Here is a 17452-nt window from a genome sequence, read left to right on the forward strand (position 1 = left end):
CCTGTGAGTGTAAGTAATCAATAGAGCAAGCAGCTGGATGTCTATACAACTCGCAGATAGTTATGAACATTAGCCAATTCAACTGGTCTCTCAGTCTGAAACTTGGCATCAAAAGATCTGCCTGCTGCGGTCGTAAATGAGAAAACTGCATCAAAAACAGCAAAGCTGTGGGCCATAAAACCAAAACAGTCAGCTGCAAAATGCTAAAAGTCCTCATCTAGCAGAGGGGACTGTCAGGCAAGTCAAATATTACACAGAAATTTGACCATTTTTTCATATAAATAGCTTTAAATGCAACATGAAACATCTGTCACAGATTTAATAACAAATTAAATTAAATGCCAGTAAAATATATTAGAAACTGACTGTCTTTCATCTTAAGTGGCTGAAGAACTGTTGAGACGGTAAGGAGAAAAACATCCAGTACACCAAACAAAATTTCAAGCCTCCCTGTTTATTTCAAAGCTCACGAGTAGGGATTACAAAATTACAGTGCTTCAATTGCAACAGTTCAAGGAGTAGTAGGAGGAGAGTAGGAGAGATGACAGACCAGTCGAGGAATTTTGAGCAAGTCATGCAAAAAGGTGTGGGAGAAGGCCTCCGTTATAATAGCACCCTTTGTGGAAAAAATAAATCCATCTGTCCATAGGTCAGTGCAAAAATAGTAATGAATATATGCATACAAAGAAAATAGATATATATTTATATACTGTATATATTTGACTGTTTACTATAGACACAAAGAAAGATATAGAGACTTGTAGAGTGAAGCCCATTGTCACCGGAGCCTGAGCCCAAAGCAGAGACTCTTAAACAAGTCTAGTCGTAAAGAGTGCACATCAAACGTGACAGCTTGATATTGTTCTAATACAGAACCATATTTCCGAATAAAAGGGAACAGACCCAGATGCCTTTTTGGAGCTGTCAGTCTGGCGATGACCTCTACAGAAAGAGCAATGTGAGAAAAAACAGACAGCACCATAATGACTGCGAGTGTCCCTCACAGACCAGGAGCACACAGCATGCTTCGTTTCCAATCGGAGAGCAATGTACAGTATGACGGTTACATTATTCTGTCAAATAGATCGTTACATTTAAACAAAAAAAAAGCCATGTGCCTCTGCGATTGTAAGAATCAGCAAATGGGATGAAAAGGTATACTTTTCCTTTACAACAATGGCTCAGATAATAAGCTCTCTCTTTTTTCTTTTTATTTCTTTTCTCTTTTTATTGGCAAATGGTAGTCACCAAATATAAATGCACATCTACAAACGTGTGGTAAATGGTTATTATTATTATTATTATTATTATTATTATACCTTTTCATCATAATCAGATATTGTAAAGCACCAGTAGACACCAGTGACAACAGCAACAACAACAAAAAAATACATAGGACAGACATTTTTTTTAAACTTCTTTGTCGGTGAATCACACAAATCTCACTTTTTGAGGCTGCAAACTTGTTATTCATGCTCGAAATGTTCACAGAGACCTCGAAACTATCAAACGATAGCTGAAAACAGCCCGTTATATATTCGTTCGTTTTGCATAGCATGAAGTTTCACATGAGGGATTTTTTTTTCAAGCTTATTGTCGTGAATGTTGGTTTGTAAAGCCTTACTGAGTGCACTGTATGTGTATTCACTTTGCTATGAAAACGTCTCAATCTTACCGACTGAACTTTTTCTTCAAAACTGAATAAACAACAATGAAAAAAAAAAAAACTTTCGGGTTTGGTTTTAAGATATAATTTGTTTACAGACAGTGGACTGCGAAGCAGATGTTTTTTCGACACTGATACTTAGCCCTGTGCTTCTTTGCATGCCTTTTATTTCATGCAGACAGTGGAGAGCTGAACAGAAACCAGAAGAACATTATGACTATAAAGAGAACTGGGACCATAATTTGTAAGGAAGCTGCTTCAAATCAGCTCGGGAAGAAGGCATAAATCACTGGGTGTTTGTTTTAACTTCAGTTGAAAGATTACATGCTCTTTTATGTACTGGGAAAACTTTGAAAGCCCTTGGGTTTATCAAATCTAAACCAATTAGGTCAAAGACGCATGGTTTCCACGCGATAACAAGGCAATTTTTCTTTGTTTGAAAAGGAAAGTTAAAATTTTCCAACAGTGTTGATCTGCTGAATATTTTATGGCTATGCACACATTTAGCTCTAGACGAAGTCTTTAGTGACTGATCGGTTCTATGAGTGGAAAGGCTTAAACCGCAGCTCATCCCACCTGGGTAGGTAAATGCTTCCTTTTTTACTATGAGCACTCAACAGGTGAGACAATCGAATGTGCCAAGACAAATTAGGATGAATGCAAAATTCAGCACATGTGCAGCAGCAACGCAGCAATCTACAACATGGATGAGAGCGAAGTCTACCAAGTAGAGTCTTAATATATTTGTTGTTTTATGGGTCAGGGGTGAGTATATTAGTGAAGCAGGAAGTGCATATAATCGTGCCGAGCTCATTTACAATTAGATTTCCTTTCAAATGCCACCACTTGGTTGGACTCGCACAAAGAGCATTTTAACCTCCAGGGGTTTCTTCCTAAACGTCCGCACGTTGATTAAGAATGGCAGAAACAATCTTAGAAGAGTGATGTCTGCGTAGCTCCTTTCAGACACTCACGTTTCTATTAATCTGACCGCTTTGCAACAGTCTTGCATGCATCCTAACAGACAGGCGTGTTTCTCGTGCAACTTCGCGAGCTGCCTCAGCTCACCAGAGAATGCCCCGAATGTCAGAAAAATGGAAATAACATTTTATCTCACCAACTCAGCATCTAATTAACGGATGTAATTAAAACATTCCTCTATGATGCATTTGCTCTTCTCAATGAAAGACAGAGAGAGAGATCTCCTTCTCTGAGCCTGTGGCAGGGACGGGCCGCAGCACTCTCAGCAGCACCCTGCAGCACACACACAGACGCGCAGAGAGTGATAGAGACCCTGCTCTTGGTGGCAATGGCGACGAGACGTTCAAAAGTGTGCCATCTCTCGATTAATAACTCAATGAGAACCATACCCGCCACACATGAAAGACGTGATCAGTGTGATCTTCTTCACTCTCTTTGGCCATGTCTGCATGAAGCGGTGAGAAGCATTAACTTAAAGATGTTATCCGAATGACAGAATGCCATCATTTATACAGGTTAGCGAGGCAACGTGAAGTCTCTCGTGTCTGAAAAGAGCTGAGACAAAGGAGCGGGGCAGTTTTGCCTGGGAGCTAACATTTGACCTCTGCGTGTTCTGCATTCGTGCGTACATGTTAAGAGTGCCATGCGCAGGCCCACTGGTGACGCATGAATTAAGGCATTGATAGAGGCACTAGAGCAGCACGTGACAGCAGCGCTTGCCTATGCAAGGAAGAAGAGCTCACTTAACTGTAGCTTCGTGACAGGGAGTTGCACGAGATTAGACGATGGTCACGCTGCTACCACACCACCACCCTCACTGTCACATTAAACTGTAACCCATGAGTGGAAGTGCATGGTTTTTTTTGTACCTCAACTTTGCTACCTTAGAATCGGCTGAACCATAGCTCCAAATATAGGGCACTGACAAGAACATAAGATGAGGCCACAACGGGGACTTAACAGTACAACAGAGCAGGCTCACGGATGAACTGGAGCGAAAAAAAAACGACTAGGATACAGAAGCAGGCAGTGATATTCCTCCATTGTGTTACATTAAACAACTCCAGTAGCCCTGTTTGACAATATCCACTGTAATTTCAAAGTGTTCCTTCAACTGCCAGCAGCCATGCATTAAAAAAAACAGAAAAGAAAAGCTCATATGGCTGTCTATTACTATGTATATTGCTAAAAGATATGCATATGTAGATGTAGGAATGGGAAATGAAGATAGTGAAGAAAACGCACTCAGTATGAATTTTGTTTCAGCGGACGAAAACCCCATAAGCCCCCCCCCCATCTCCTACCTCTGCCTAAAATACAGCATACTTATGCACATTGAACTGAACAACAGTAATTTACATTAACATCAAAACCGTTGTTCAGCAAAGAGCTGGAAATATTTTTGTATAATCAAGTCCGATATATACACATAAGATCAAGGTCTCAGTTGCATTCCACTCTGAAATTATTGCACAGTAAGCCGCTGTGGGCTTGTCATGGTCACCCCCATAAACCCCTGTATAAAAATAAAACAACATTAACACACCAAACAAGTCTTTATTTGTTTTTTTTGTTTGTTTTTTTTGGACAGGCACTGCCGCGGCCAACCCCGCCTGAGTCTGCAAACATAAACTGTGTGCCACAGTGTGAGCTTTAAGAGTTTCTTCTGTCAATATCTACCCCTAAGCGCACAGAATCTCTTTTCCAAACAGATTTCCTTCTCCGTCATTTAAGCTCCTCTGCAGTCACAAATGGAAAGCTCGCCACCGACCGCTTCCTGTCTTTCTAGCTCTCTCCTCTGGGACTTCAGCCAGGTCCAAACAGTGGGGATTTTTGGCATTTCTCTTCGCCACTGACCCAGAGCTTTGGCACTCTCAAGAGTCAAGAAAAATTCGGCGACTCTCACACTCCAAATTGGCTCAGATCAGCCAGTCTCCGCTGGCAGATGGAGACTTGGTACAAGTGCGAGCATTGGAGGGGGAGTGGTTGAGAGGTTAATCTAGACGACGGTTTCCACACCAATCAACTTTGGCGTGAGGATTCGTGGCGTAATTCCACTGTTGAGGTCGTCCTCAAACTCCAGCAGCTGGCCCATGAAGTTAAGGTTCGGGGAGATGATGGGCCTCCTGGTTTTGACAAACTTGTAGGCGTCCGTCATGGTCATCCAGGTGTGCTTCATCAGGTAGGCGATCACAATGGTGGCTGAACGAGACACGCCTGCCTGGCAGTGGATCAGGAGGCCCATACCCGCTTGGTGTGCTTCCTCTGCAGAAAGAACATGGAAACAGTTAAAGCCCTTGAGGAAGTCCAGTCATCACACATGTTTGGATAATGAACCTTCCTTTGTGCCTTCAGGTGTTCAGAGAGTAAACCTTTCTGAACTTTAGATTACAAGGTTTTGTTTTTATCTACTTAAGTCTTTACACCGTGAAATGCTACTAGGAGCTACCTTTAAGGCTCTTTTCTGAACTGAGGGGTTTCTGTCATGTTTCAGGCCTTATTAGAGAACAAAATGACTAGATTTGCATGAGAAGTTACTGAGGATGGCCTCTGTCTATGCAGCTACCCTTGGAAAGACCCTAATGGTCATCAAACCTCATCTTTATTGATATATACAGAGGTTTAAAAACTCGTCATTAGGGGTACGGGGCAGGTCGTCAAATGTCGTCTTTATGAGGAAAGAGTTAATACTGCATTACAGCAGCACATCAACTACAGATCTAATTCACTGGATCCAACATGCCAGGACATGGAGCTCTTTTGAAACCTTCAGTTCAGCTAAGTGGAGTTTTTGATTGTGAGTTAGATCTAGGACCTTCCTCCCTTCAGGCAGCAAAGAAATTTCAATAGATCAGCTCAGACTATGTGAGCCATCCAGTTTAAACAAACTTTAGTCATCCATATGAGAAAAAAACAGCACTATTGTTTCCTTACATAAAATATCCCTTTGTGTTCCTAACATTAACATTTTTAATTGCGTGGAGGGGACTGGAGTATGTATAAGATAAGGGAGAGAAAAAAGGTGAATGAGTTCATCCTTTTTACAAATACTTCAACCCAAGACTAAACAAAAACTCTTTTGAATCCGTCTAACAATGCCGAATTTCTGAGGTTTTGTATATAACCTTCAGAAAATAAAGTGAATGCATTCAAAGGACGTGAGAGCGAGCTGCTCTAAACCAACTATTCCAGTGTCAGAGGGATGATTCATGACCTTTCCTTTTTTAACCAAGCGGTTCCTGCACTAGAATTTAAAGAAATAAGTGTGAGTCACGAGAAGATTTACAAGAAAACACACAAAATGAAGTACTCATTACATACAGATTATTTTTATACTATGCGCGATAACCTCACATGACACAATGTGAGCTCTTGTAATGTAGACAGTTTATGAACCAACATTTTTGTTTGTTTAACTGCTGACAGCTCTGTGCAACCAGCAGTGAAAGTTTTATGTCATGTGACTTTTTAAATACGCCAGCTTCCCAGTGAGATGGCCAAGCTTGAGAGTCCAAATGTGTACTGTGAAGCTAAGAGGTGATTTTCATACCAATAAATTCAAACGCCTCCTCAAAGTACTGCCGCAGGTTCTGCTTGTTGCTGTCGGTGGCAGGCAGGCGCTTGTAGACAAAGAGGCCCGTGTCATAGTGGTAGAGCGGCAGGTGGGTGGTTACATTTAGGATGTAGCCGATGTTCAAGCGCTGCAGCAGTTTGATGTCCTGAGCGTCGTGCTCGTTCCCCAGGTAGAGGAAGGGCAGGATTGGCGTCAGCTCTGCGTTCTCTATGTCCGGGGTGGAGGGCAGGGAGTGAGGTAGAGCCCCCGTCAGGCCAGCAGCTGCGCCCGTGTCCAAGCCTTCGTGAAGGTGCAGCGAGTGCTCACACAGGTTTTCATGGCTCTGCCTGAAGCTGCTAAGGCCTCCTGTGAATGGAGAGAGAAAGGCTTCAAAAAAATGAGCTAAACTCTCAAACAACACTTTTTTCTTCAGTTTGTTTTTTCTAAATCCAGACTGGACCCTTTTGGTGTCAGCAGATAGAGCATGAAGCTGACATGGCACGGGTTAAAGGTTCAATTCCCACAGGAGCGCAGTTTTGCTAAAAATAAACATGCTTATGTGTCTGACCACCACATGACACACGAAACAGCTAAGCAGGACAACCAAGCTTTGCATACACATCTGATAAAAGCAGATAAAAGCTCTGAAGCCCTGAAAACATTACAAACCCCAGACGCCACTGTTATATTTGGTTCTAATTTGAATGCTGCATTTAGATAATAGGATGAAGCCATTGGCCAAGTGAACTTGCTTTGAGAACTAGACCCAAAGTTGCCTGCGGGACATTTTCCACTAGCTCATGTACACACAGGCGCATCTGTTTACCTGTTAATGTGAAGGTAAATAGGTGCACTGAGTTTTAAATACACTATTCACTTCACTTCTCCAAATAACCGGTTTGCACCTGTTTGCACCAGTGATACCATCAGCCAAAGGTTCCCTTCAGCACTGGAGCTCTGGGGAGGGGTCCAAGTATCAGTTCATGTATTGTTCACAGTGCAAGGGCTGACATAATGCCATGTGAGGTCATCGCACAACCATACAACTTCCCCTGTGGTGGAGAGCAGGTGACACTCCTGTCAACTGTCGGTTTCCATCGTGAAGCAGCCCCACTGTTAAACAAAGACATCACCCTAAACGTGGTATGATAGTCGCCAAGCCCTCATTATCATGGTAGTAATTACACTGTGGTAAATATAAGAAGGGGAAGTGTTCACAGGACCTGCAACAACAAGCTCAACGCTCAAACACCTTGGGGAATTTCCACTGAAATGGAGTTCATGTCCAGATTTTTTTTTTAGAAAATGCCCAAAAAAGTGACCAATTTTAATAATAAGATGAATAATATTCATGATGTTAATGTTTTTATGGGCTTTTTCGGGGGTGCAGGTAAAGCACTTGTATCGGGTGTACAACTCTTGTTATATAGATTAGAGAAATCACAATATTTTACAATTATTGTAAAGATACAAGCTATATTGGATCTGTATTTTTATGGCCATTTAGAAAAACCTTGCCTAAAGAAATAAAACTATTAGGACATTTTTTCCGCTCACTGATTATTATCTCTCAACAGAAAGACTAAACACACATTTATATCAAGCAAAGTTTATCATTTAAACATTCTCAAGAATATAAGCCCTGTTTTACTTTTAGCTCTCCTTTTGGTCTCCACCAGCTCATGAAGGAGTTATCCCTTAGCTGCTAAATGCACTGCTGCATGAAGACTGAGCATCAGAATGGAAAGGAAAGGTGATTTAAGTGACTCTGCACGTGGCATGGTTATTGGTGCCAGAAGTGAGTGTTTCACAAGCTGCTGATTTACTTTGATTTTCCGACAACTATCTCTCTGGTTTACAGAGAATGGTATGAAAAACAGACAATATCCAGTGAGCGGTATCTCTCTGACTGAAAATGCCTTGTTGATGCCAGAGAAGAAAGACCGTACTGCAACAGGCAAAAATGAATGAAATACCCTTTTGTTACAACTGAAGTATGAAGAACACCCTCTCCGAATGCACAGCATGTCAAACCTTGAAGTATGCAAACAGCAGCAGAAGACCACACCGGGTGCCACTCCTGTTTCCAACTACAAACAGGAAACTGAGAGTACAATTTCCATGGGCTCCCAAAATTGAACAGATGATTGGAAAAAAACACTGACTGGTCTGATGAGTGTTGATTTCTGCTGCGGCATTCAGATGGCATGCCGAGAGTTTGGCATAAACAACATGATGGCATGGATCCTTCCTGCCTCATATCAATGGTTCAGGCTGGCGATTGCTGTGTAATATCATGATGGATATGTTCTTGACACACTTTGGGCCCCTTAGTTCTAAGTGAGCATCATTTAAATACCACATCCTAAAATACTACTGTGAGTTGTTGACCATGTCCCTTAATGACCGTCTTCTGATGGCTGCTTCCAGCATTATAACGCGCCATGTCACAAAGCTAAAATCATGTCAAACTGTTTTTTTAAACATGACAATGAGTTCACTGTATTCAAAAGACCTCCACAGTCATTGGATCTAAAGCCAGTAGAGCACATTTGTGAGGTACTAGAACATGAGAGTCACACCATGACTCTCATGTTCTAGTACCTTTGTGCAACAAATCTACATCAACTGTGTGATGCTGTCATGTCAATATGGACCAAAATCTCTGAGGAACGTTTCCATCACATTGTCAAATCTATACCATGAAGAATGACGGCAGTCCTGAAGGCAAAAAGGAGGTCCAGCCCAGTACTAGCAGGGTGTATATATAAAATGGCTACGTATCATAAATGGGCAATCGTGGCTCAAGAGTTGGGGGTTCGCCTTGTAATCGGAAGGTTGCCGGTTCGAGCCCCGGCTTGGACAGTCTCTGTCGTTGTGTCCTTGGGCAAGACACTTCACCCGTTGCCTACTGGTGGTGGAAGCCTGGTGGCGCCAGTGTTCGGCAGCCTCGCCTCTGTCAGTGCGCCCCAGGGTGGCTGTGGCTACAATGTAGTAGCTTGCCATCACCAGTGTGCGTGAATGGGTGGATGACTGAATGTGTAAAGCTTTTGTTAAATTGTGCACATTTTTACTTGTATTCATCAGGTGGCCATGAATAAAATATATCTGTGGAAATATAAATGTTTGTCCACCTTTAGCTGTGACTAAAGATGACAGCGTTTCAGAGTCGCTTTCCCAGTTTTAGAGCAAAAACTCAACAAAGGCTCTAAAACATTGGGCGATATACACATCCCTTTGCACACAAAAGCAAAATATTTAGCTGTAAATAAAAGCTGCCTCTATTGCAATTTGTTGTGACTCTATTATTACTCCATTAAACATTAGTAACAAGCAAATATCTGCCATTTTAATCTATATTTGGGAAAAACAAATTTAGCTAGCCGCACAATGCAAATGAGAATGTGAACAATGTAAATTAGTTCTGGCTCAAACTGAATAAGCATATTTTTATTCTCAAATTCAGCTTTCATAGTAAACCGAGAACAGCAGAACCCCCAGAAGAAGCACGGTGCCGTGAGATGAAGTCTGCCAAGTGTGACTGTCTGTCATTATCTGCGACTAAAACTGACAAAAGTGAAAAACACAAGAAGTGTCTCGATCACTTTCATAAGCCACTGGCTCAGTTCCTGTTCAGAAGCTACCGCTTCTGCCTCGCAAGGCCTCTCGCACCACAGACCTGCTTTTTTCCAGCCCTTACCCTAAACCCTCCAACACTACTGACATGCTGTTTATGGCAATTCTGACGGATTAGGTGTAACCTATATCTGCTTTTAGCTGCAGTGGGGCAGGGGACGGAAGATCTTGTGTTTCCAGTGAAGTAGAGACACACACCGTGGCCATATTTACAATAAATCATGATGGAGACATGTTTGGTAGCTCTAAAATAACAGACTCTGGCTAAATTATTCAACAGCATTTGCACAAGTATGTTCCAGATGTGTTATTTTTACTGCTGCCTGAAATAACACATTTCTACAAATAATTTAAGGAAGTAAAGAATAATCATGGCTGCACATTAAGATGCAGAAATCAAAGCCCTTACAGCAACAAAAAAAATGTTCACGGTTTTTAGTGAAATATTACATACTATAAAACATGCATGTATGCAGAATGGAATAAAGGCTCCAGGCAAGAATGCACATGTGACGAGAAGGCAGAAACTAGCCATCGCCGATGCTGATAAAAGTAGAGGAAAGTGAGCCTGTGCTATTTGATCCCCTTTAGCAGAGAGGATGCTCGCATTTTGCAAGAATTAAACCAGAGGAAGAAAGAGCAAGACAGTCTGCCTGTTCCTCCCACTGAGGCAGCTTCAGACAGACACCCGTGCAGGATGAGAGACTGAGGAGAAGCCTCGTCTATCAAAGTACACAGGAGGACCAGAGGAACAAGTGAAAGCAACAGACGAGAAGAGACGAGATCAAGGTGCTGTGATCTTACGGCTAGGCTGTGACTGGGAGGCATACAGGAACACTCGCAGCCCAACCCCCAAACCCACCAAACACGACATACTTCTCCAGCTTCAAACACACCAACCAAAGATAGAAAACATGGCAATGACCCAGGGACTGCTATCTCACCAGGCTGCCTTATTTACTAACAGCTGCTTCTAGCTCTCTGCAAAAAACAGAAAAATAAAATAAAAGGGAAAAAAAAGGTGAGAGCGAGTCATATAGAAAGCTCTTAAAGAGCGTGTGCATATGTTTATGCATGAGCGCGATGCAGGCAGTGGATGCAGAAGATGTTATCTGTGGTGTTATAACTGCTGTGAGGCTTAAGTCCACAGCTCACTGGGTGATAAAACTAAAACGCTGTGGTGACAGGCAAAAAAAAACGAAAGAAAATCAGCTGGCCCGAACAATAAAGACAAAAGTTTAGGAGGCTTTAAACACACTATTATTCTACCACATTTGTTTCATGTTAGTTTATATTGCGACTAAGCTTCTAGCGCTGATTAAATCAGACAATTGCTACAGAGTCCCTCCAAAGTCAGGCTAAACCCCATGAAATTGCGGTTTCTACCCCCTTTTTGTAAATGAAAGCCCTCATTAGTTGCTTGTTTTTCACTTATCTCCCACTTTGATGCTTCTACTTCAGGTGTTACCTTTGAGGATGATTGGGTCCTTGCCCTCCCTCCTCAGTGATTCCAGGACCACATGCAGAGGCTGAGTGGATGTCAGCCGGTTCGGGTCCGTGGTGCTCTCATCATAAACCACAATCTCTTTCGAGAAGATGCCCTTAAAAGAGTCCTTGCCCTCACGGCAGGAAATGAGGTCCAGCACAGTGATCTTGCCCTGCTGCAGCCGTCTCCGGCTGATCTTGTCAGAGCAGTTGATGTGCACGGCCCCCCGGATGTGGCTCTTGTTGTACTCCATGAAGGGCCGGCAGTCAATGATGACCGGCACAGGCCCCACAGGGTGACCCATGGGGCAGCAGGTTATCCGCTTGGCCAGCTCATTGGGGTGGATGACCCTCACGGTGGCTAGGGCCTTCGGTGTGCCAGGGGCGAGACTGGGGGCACTTAATGCTTCATGGCTGCTGACCATTGGGGTAGGGGGCCCGGCGTAGCTGAGATTGGGGCTACTGGCGCTCACCTGGCTGTGGCTGAGGCTCTGGCTGTCCTTCTCATAGGTTGTGACAGAGCAGCAGCTGGCACTGCTGCATCCACACGACAATGAGCGCGTGGAGCCCTTGGATGAGGGCATATACGTTACAAGATTGGCCGTCGCCCGGATCTTCACCACGGTGGTGCTGATTACGGTCTTGTCGATGCTGCTGGTGGTGATGGAGTCCAGGTAGCTGGTGTCCAGGCGTAGTTGGAGTTCCTGAGGTCGGATTGGCCTTGGCAGCGCCACCACAATTCTGTCGTCGAGGGGAGATGGAGGCATGGGGAGACCGAGGACTGGACTTTCACGGAGAACTCAACAAGTTGCTCTGTGGAAAGGATAAGTTTTTGAATTAATCCCGGCTGCGAGAAGACGTCCCCTCGTCTGTCTGAACACCATGCAAACTAGGAAACGGCTGCAGAAGCCAAATATTAGTAATGTCAACACCTGCAGGGCAACACCCAAGTTGGTGGGAAAATTTAGGTGTGACAGACCGGCCACTAATAATAAACAGTTAAATCATCAAGACTCTCCTGTAACTGAATCACTTTTGGGTGTAATTAATATGAATCATCCCCCAGATACCGCACACACGTGAGTGATGCTTAATTTTTCATCCCAACTCTGGTGTGGCTGATTCAAAAACAGGAAGAGGTAAAGAGAGAAAGAAGAAGGAAAAAAAGATAAAATACTGCATCAATGCTACGCTGCAGTTTTGTCTCACCCAAATGGAAAGACGGGGTACCAAAAAAGAAGGGTGGCATTTCCTTTGGATCAGAAGCCTGAGCATTTTAAAAGCATGTCATCTTGGCATATTATGTAAAGACACCCGCCGAGCTTTGCCTGTCCCGGCCGCTGCCATCCTTTATGCACGGTGCAGGTTCAGCAAAAGCAGAAATCATTCATGGCCAAATTCATTGAAAAAACCGGCATGAGAACGTGCCGAGAATGTGATATGGCTTTCAGGAGGAGACTAACTGATCAGATGAGCTGCAGACTGAAGGAAATCCAATTTCACACCACCGCCGTGAATAATTTCTAAAAAGATTAATACGGGATGACTGATTTAAACAAAAAAATAAAAATAAAGAAAAATAAGGTACGGATTGTAACTTTGCCGCATTTGTCAGGACTGAAGCCCATTAAGCCTGCGGGGCTTATAAAATAAGAGAGAATTTATAATACACACACACACACACACACACACAAACACATACATACATACACTATATCTATATATATGTATATGTAGATATATATATAGATATATATACTCAAAATGGTTCCAGCAATTGAATATTCCTCTTCATTAATTATGGAATCGCGTGAAATCTCTATGACCGTGCATTTCAAGAACAACTTGTGCCACTGATTCCCAAACTTGCTCTGCGTTTCTGCTTACCGGTGAGTGTCGCGGTTGACCGTAAACGGATTTATTATCTCCGCTCCCCGACAACGTGGCCTCCATTCAGTCCGTCCCAGTGTTGTGGCTCGGCAACATTTTTTAGTACTTTTACCCTGCTGTCCAGAAATAATATTGAAGGAAGTCTGCCAGCCTACAGAAGTCGCGCAGTGGGAATGACGCGAGTACGAGCCAATGCGCGACTTCATTAACATTACATCTGATCCTCCTCGTACATCCAGGGCCGGCCCTGCGGTGGGAGGGATTTGGACGAGCTGCTTGCCTCTCTCTGTGGCTGGCTGAGAGGGGAGGGGGAGCGGTTGTCGCTTCAACGGCCTCCGGTCCGCGCGTACAGATGATGTCACTGGCAGCCAATCAAAAGTCTCTCCAGGAGGCTCGAGGAAGAAGGCAAACAGCTTTATTGGAGTCTAATAGAGCGTTTAAACCGTAGGAAAAGGAAAAGCTGATTCTTTTCTCGGATTATAGTGTTTTATAGTGAAGAGCCTACTGAAAGAGAGGTTTAGATTATGCCATAACATCAGTTTTTTTTTCCTTTTAAAAATTGTTTGCTGTGTTGCTTCAGTTTTTAACTGACTTATGCTTGTTTTGTGTTTGATAGAAGTATTTTACTTTATATAATTTATTTTAAAACCTTTGTGTCTCATCGTTCTTTTTATCTTCAAAACTGTCTTAAATCTTTGTGGCACAGACTCAACATGATGTTGGAAACATTCCTCTGAGATTTCGGTCAGTTTCTGAAATGCTACCATCCCACATCGGTTAAATCACCATTTTAAAAATCCCGATAACGCCCCTGCTGTGATGGCTGTCTGTTCAGCTTTTTATCACATAATTTAATTTAATAAATACACCCAATCCTCCACCTTCCCTGTGTCGATTTAGTAGGGGTGTGTATAACTTAACCTTTATACGAATAACTTTCCAAAACCAAGAGTTTGACAGTACCACACAGTTCATGTTGTGATTAGCCAGCTGTGGTGGTAATAAAGCAGCCAGTTTTGTTTCCCATTCTGCATAGAAGTATTTCTGCTAGTTTTCATATGAGTAACTAAGTGCAAAAATATAAACGTCTTCCTAGTTAGACAGACTGAAGACGTACACAGTTAGACCAAAATATAAATAACACTGCATCTTCTCACTTTGTGTTGTTGGTGATCTCCATTGTGGTCAGTTAACCTCTCATATGAAGTGTTTCGTTTTCTAGGAAGCCCCGCCCCCGCAGTACACATTTAAATAACAAGAGCAACACCTGTTTCCTACTGCAAGTCATGATGACTGTTTTGAAAAAAAAAAAAAAAAGGCATTGCTAACCCAGAAAGGCTTCAGTGAATGCTACACAACTGCCAGAACTGGTTTACTGAAATAGAGGATGAAAAGATAGTTTGTCCGCGTCTTGGTTTAGATCTTCATTGTAAAAAAGAATGGTACATTGTTTCTTTCTTTAGATTGATACATTGTTCACCATCGTCTTCCACCAAACATAAGTACATTTTTAAAAATGTTTTTATTATTTTATTTTGGCCCCATATATTGGTCATAAACTGAGCTTACCCAAGTCACAGTATCTTTCACATCTTTATTGAAAGTACTCACTGAACTGTTGAAAGTGCCACGGGATAAAATAAGGGCCTCTAACACCTAGATTTAACAGCCTTTTTGAGCCTCCTATAGCAGCGGTCTCCAACCTTTTTTGCGCCACGGACTGGTATATGCCCGACAATATTTTCACGGACCGGCCTTTAAGGTGTCGCGGATAAATACAACAAAATAAAACTAGTACCGGTACCGAAAAAAAGAAGATTTATTCATAACACACGTGAAAAGACCCAGGAAAACCGAGTTAACGATAAAAACGATAACAAAATAACACTGAAAACCGATAAAAAACCCTGATGACCATACATTTCACACCTGAGCCTCAACTTCAGCCTCAACGACTCACGGACCGGTACCGGTCCGAGGCCCGGGGGTTGGGGACCGCTGTCCTATAGCACCAGTAATCACATACAAAGACAACAGCCTAATTTTAGGCTCTTTTTTTTTACATAGCTGCTCCCGAGTAGACATAGTCACAGCATGTTGGTCATAATTGGCTCAAGCCCAATCAAGTTTAAGCACTGGGCCTCTCCAAAAGTGTTTTTAAGTTTTATCTTAGATCAGGCACTACACTATGACCACCTTGCCTAATACCTCGTTAGTCCATTTTTTCTTGGCAAAACAGCCGTGACCTATGAGGCCTGAACTGCAAGATGTTAGCAACACATCCTTTCGAGGTGGGTTGTTTGTCCAGCACATCCCACAGACGCTCAAGTGGATTGAGAGCTGAGGAATTTGGAACCAAAATCAACATCTCAAACGCATTGCTTTGCTCCTCAAATCATTCCTGAACCGTTTTTTGCTTTGTGGCAGGGTGCATCATTCTGCTGAAAAAGGCCACAGCCATCAGGGAATACCATTTCCATGAAATATTGCACATGGTCTGCAACAATGCTTAGGTAAGTGGTAAATGTCAGAGTAACATCAACAAGGTTTCCCAGCAGAACATTGCTCAAAACATTACACTGCCTCTGCCAGCTTGCGTTCTTCCCATAGTGGACCCTGGTGCCGGGTTTTCCCCAGGTAAGCAACGCACCTGGCCATCCATGTGTTGTAAAAGAAGACCAGTGATGGCTATAAGCTCATTGCTTTGCTCATTGCCTCAGATATGTGGTGATGGTTTGTTGGATAGCAGAAGCTTCTCCAGGGTAGTCACCTCATCTGCTTAATAATTTGCATAAAAACCAACTCATGAGAAATGTTAAGAAGCTCCAGTGACTCCTCTAATTTGCTCTTTGGTCTTTACTCAGGCTCACTTTACATCACTGAGGTAGGGCACACAATTCTGTGGTGAGTAACCACAGTACTAAATCGTCTCCACGGTTTTTCTGACTCAACTAATCATCATTTAAATTCAAATTGCTGTGTAAAAAGTGTCTGACCTCAAGTTTTCTGAGAACAGCCATTACATTTAATAATTTTACATCGCTACAGTGCTCCAAAATGGCAGACTTAGCTTAGGCGATAACTCAAAAACCATCTTCAATGTCCACACTTTGCCTAGTTTTTCGGCGGTTTTCTGTATCAGTCAGCAAGTCACTCATGCCACCAGTCAGAAAATTATTTCTTACCTTTGTAATCAAATATCCTAGAGCTGTTTATGCGTCCTAAGTACTGTTGGTTCTATACTTCAGGGGTTATGTACACTCATCTAACATATTTGGTTTATCTTTCTGTAACTCTGGGGACCAGTTTTTCTAAAAGAAATGTCTTCAAAGGATATTCTCGTGTCTTATACCAGTATATAATACTAATACCCACCCACCCTAATAATTACACTTAATTGCTCATTCTTGTTCTACAGATTGGAACACCCCTGCCTTTCAAGTTCCCATGTTCTCCAACAGCATATGATCATCTTCCTTACAACCCTCCCTTACTCAGAGGTAGATATATTTAACAGCCCTACAACCATAAGTCATGATCTAACAGGGAGTCTGATACAGAAATTTAAATCCAGATGTACAGCATCTGAACATAACTCAAAGGATAGAAAAAGAAATAAGCCATCCAACATATCGCTAAAATCAAGTTAAACCAACTTACTAGTGTGGGCAGATGTTTAAAGATAGCAGACCCAGTCCTTATTCCATTCACCCTTTTCTAACCTTTCTAAACTCCTCCTTTGGGCTCTGACAGGTGAATATCTCCACTCACCCACTCATGGACTCACGCAGTTGACATTAAAGCTTGAGATTGTTGAGCAACTCTCATTTCAAACACGAAATGCTTGAACTGTAACTGAATCTCAAGCCATTTATGAATTAGGTGTCCGTAGCTGAACATGTTTTCAGGGGTAAAGGTTACCAAAAGCGACAGAGGTGAAACATACTCTTTACCAGGAATGCAATGAATGAGAACATTTGTAGGTTAATAGAATCTAAATAAAAGAAGGAATAGGGGTCTAAAAAATCAGGCCAAGTCTAAAGTGCCCTAAATTATAAGTGTCTTAAGATACATGTATTTTTAAACTTGGTTTCCTTGGTACGTACCTGAATTTGATCCTAGAAAACATATATGTAGACATAAATTATATAACGAATATTTAGCAATAGTAACACTCACTCCTTTGTGTGATGCTACATGAAGGCTCCAGATTGATCTACTAAGTATGTAATAGTATACTT

At 42.4% G+C, this 17452-nt stretch overlaps 1 protein-coding gene across 1 annotated transcript; it reads right to left on the reverse strand.

Moving 5' to 3' along the window:
• Window positions 1-434: 434 nt before the first annotated feature.
• On the reverse strand, window positions 435-13477 carry dusp10 (dual specificity phosphatase 10). The gene is made up of 4 exons (XM_084953464.1): window positions 13209-13477; window positions 11305-12134; window positions 6198-6566; window positions 435-4912 (listed from the first exon to the last, which is right to left on the reverse strand). Exons 2-4 carry the CDS (start codon window positions 12086-12088, stop codon window positions 4647-4649), a joined length of 1419 nt encoding a protein of 472 aa, XP_084809590.1. The 5' UTR covers window positions 12089-12134; window positions 13209-13477; the 3' UTR covers window positions 435-4646.
• Between the last annotated feature and the right edge of the window lie 3975 nt (window positions 13478-17452).

This window comes from Perissodus microlepis, chromosome 15 (genome assembly GCF_051167445.1).
Source record: "Perissodus microlepis isolate ML-2025 ecotype Zambia chromosome 15, ASM5116744v1, whole genome shotgun sequence".
NCBI classification, from domain to species: domain Eukaryota; kingdom Metazoa; phylum Chordata; class Actinopteri; order Cichliformes; family Cichlidae; genus Perissodus; species Perissodus microlepis.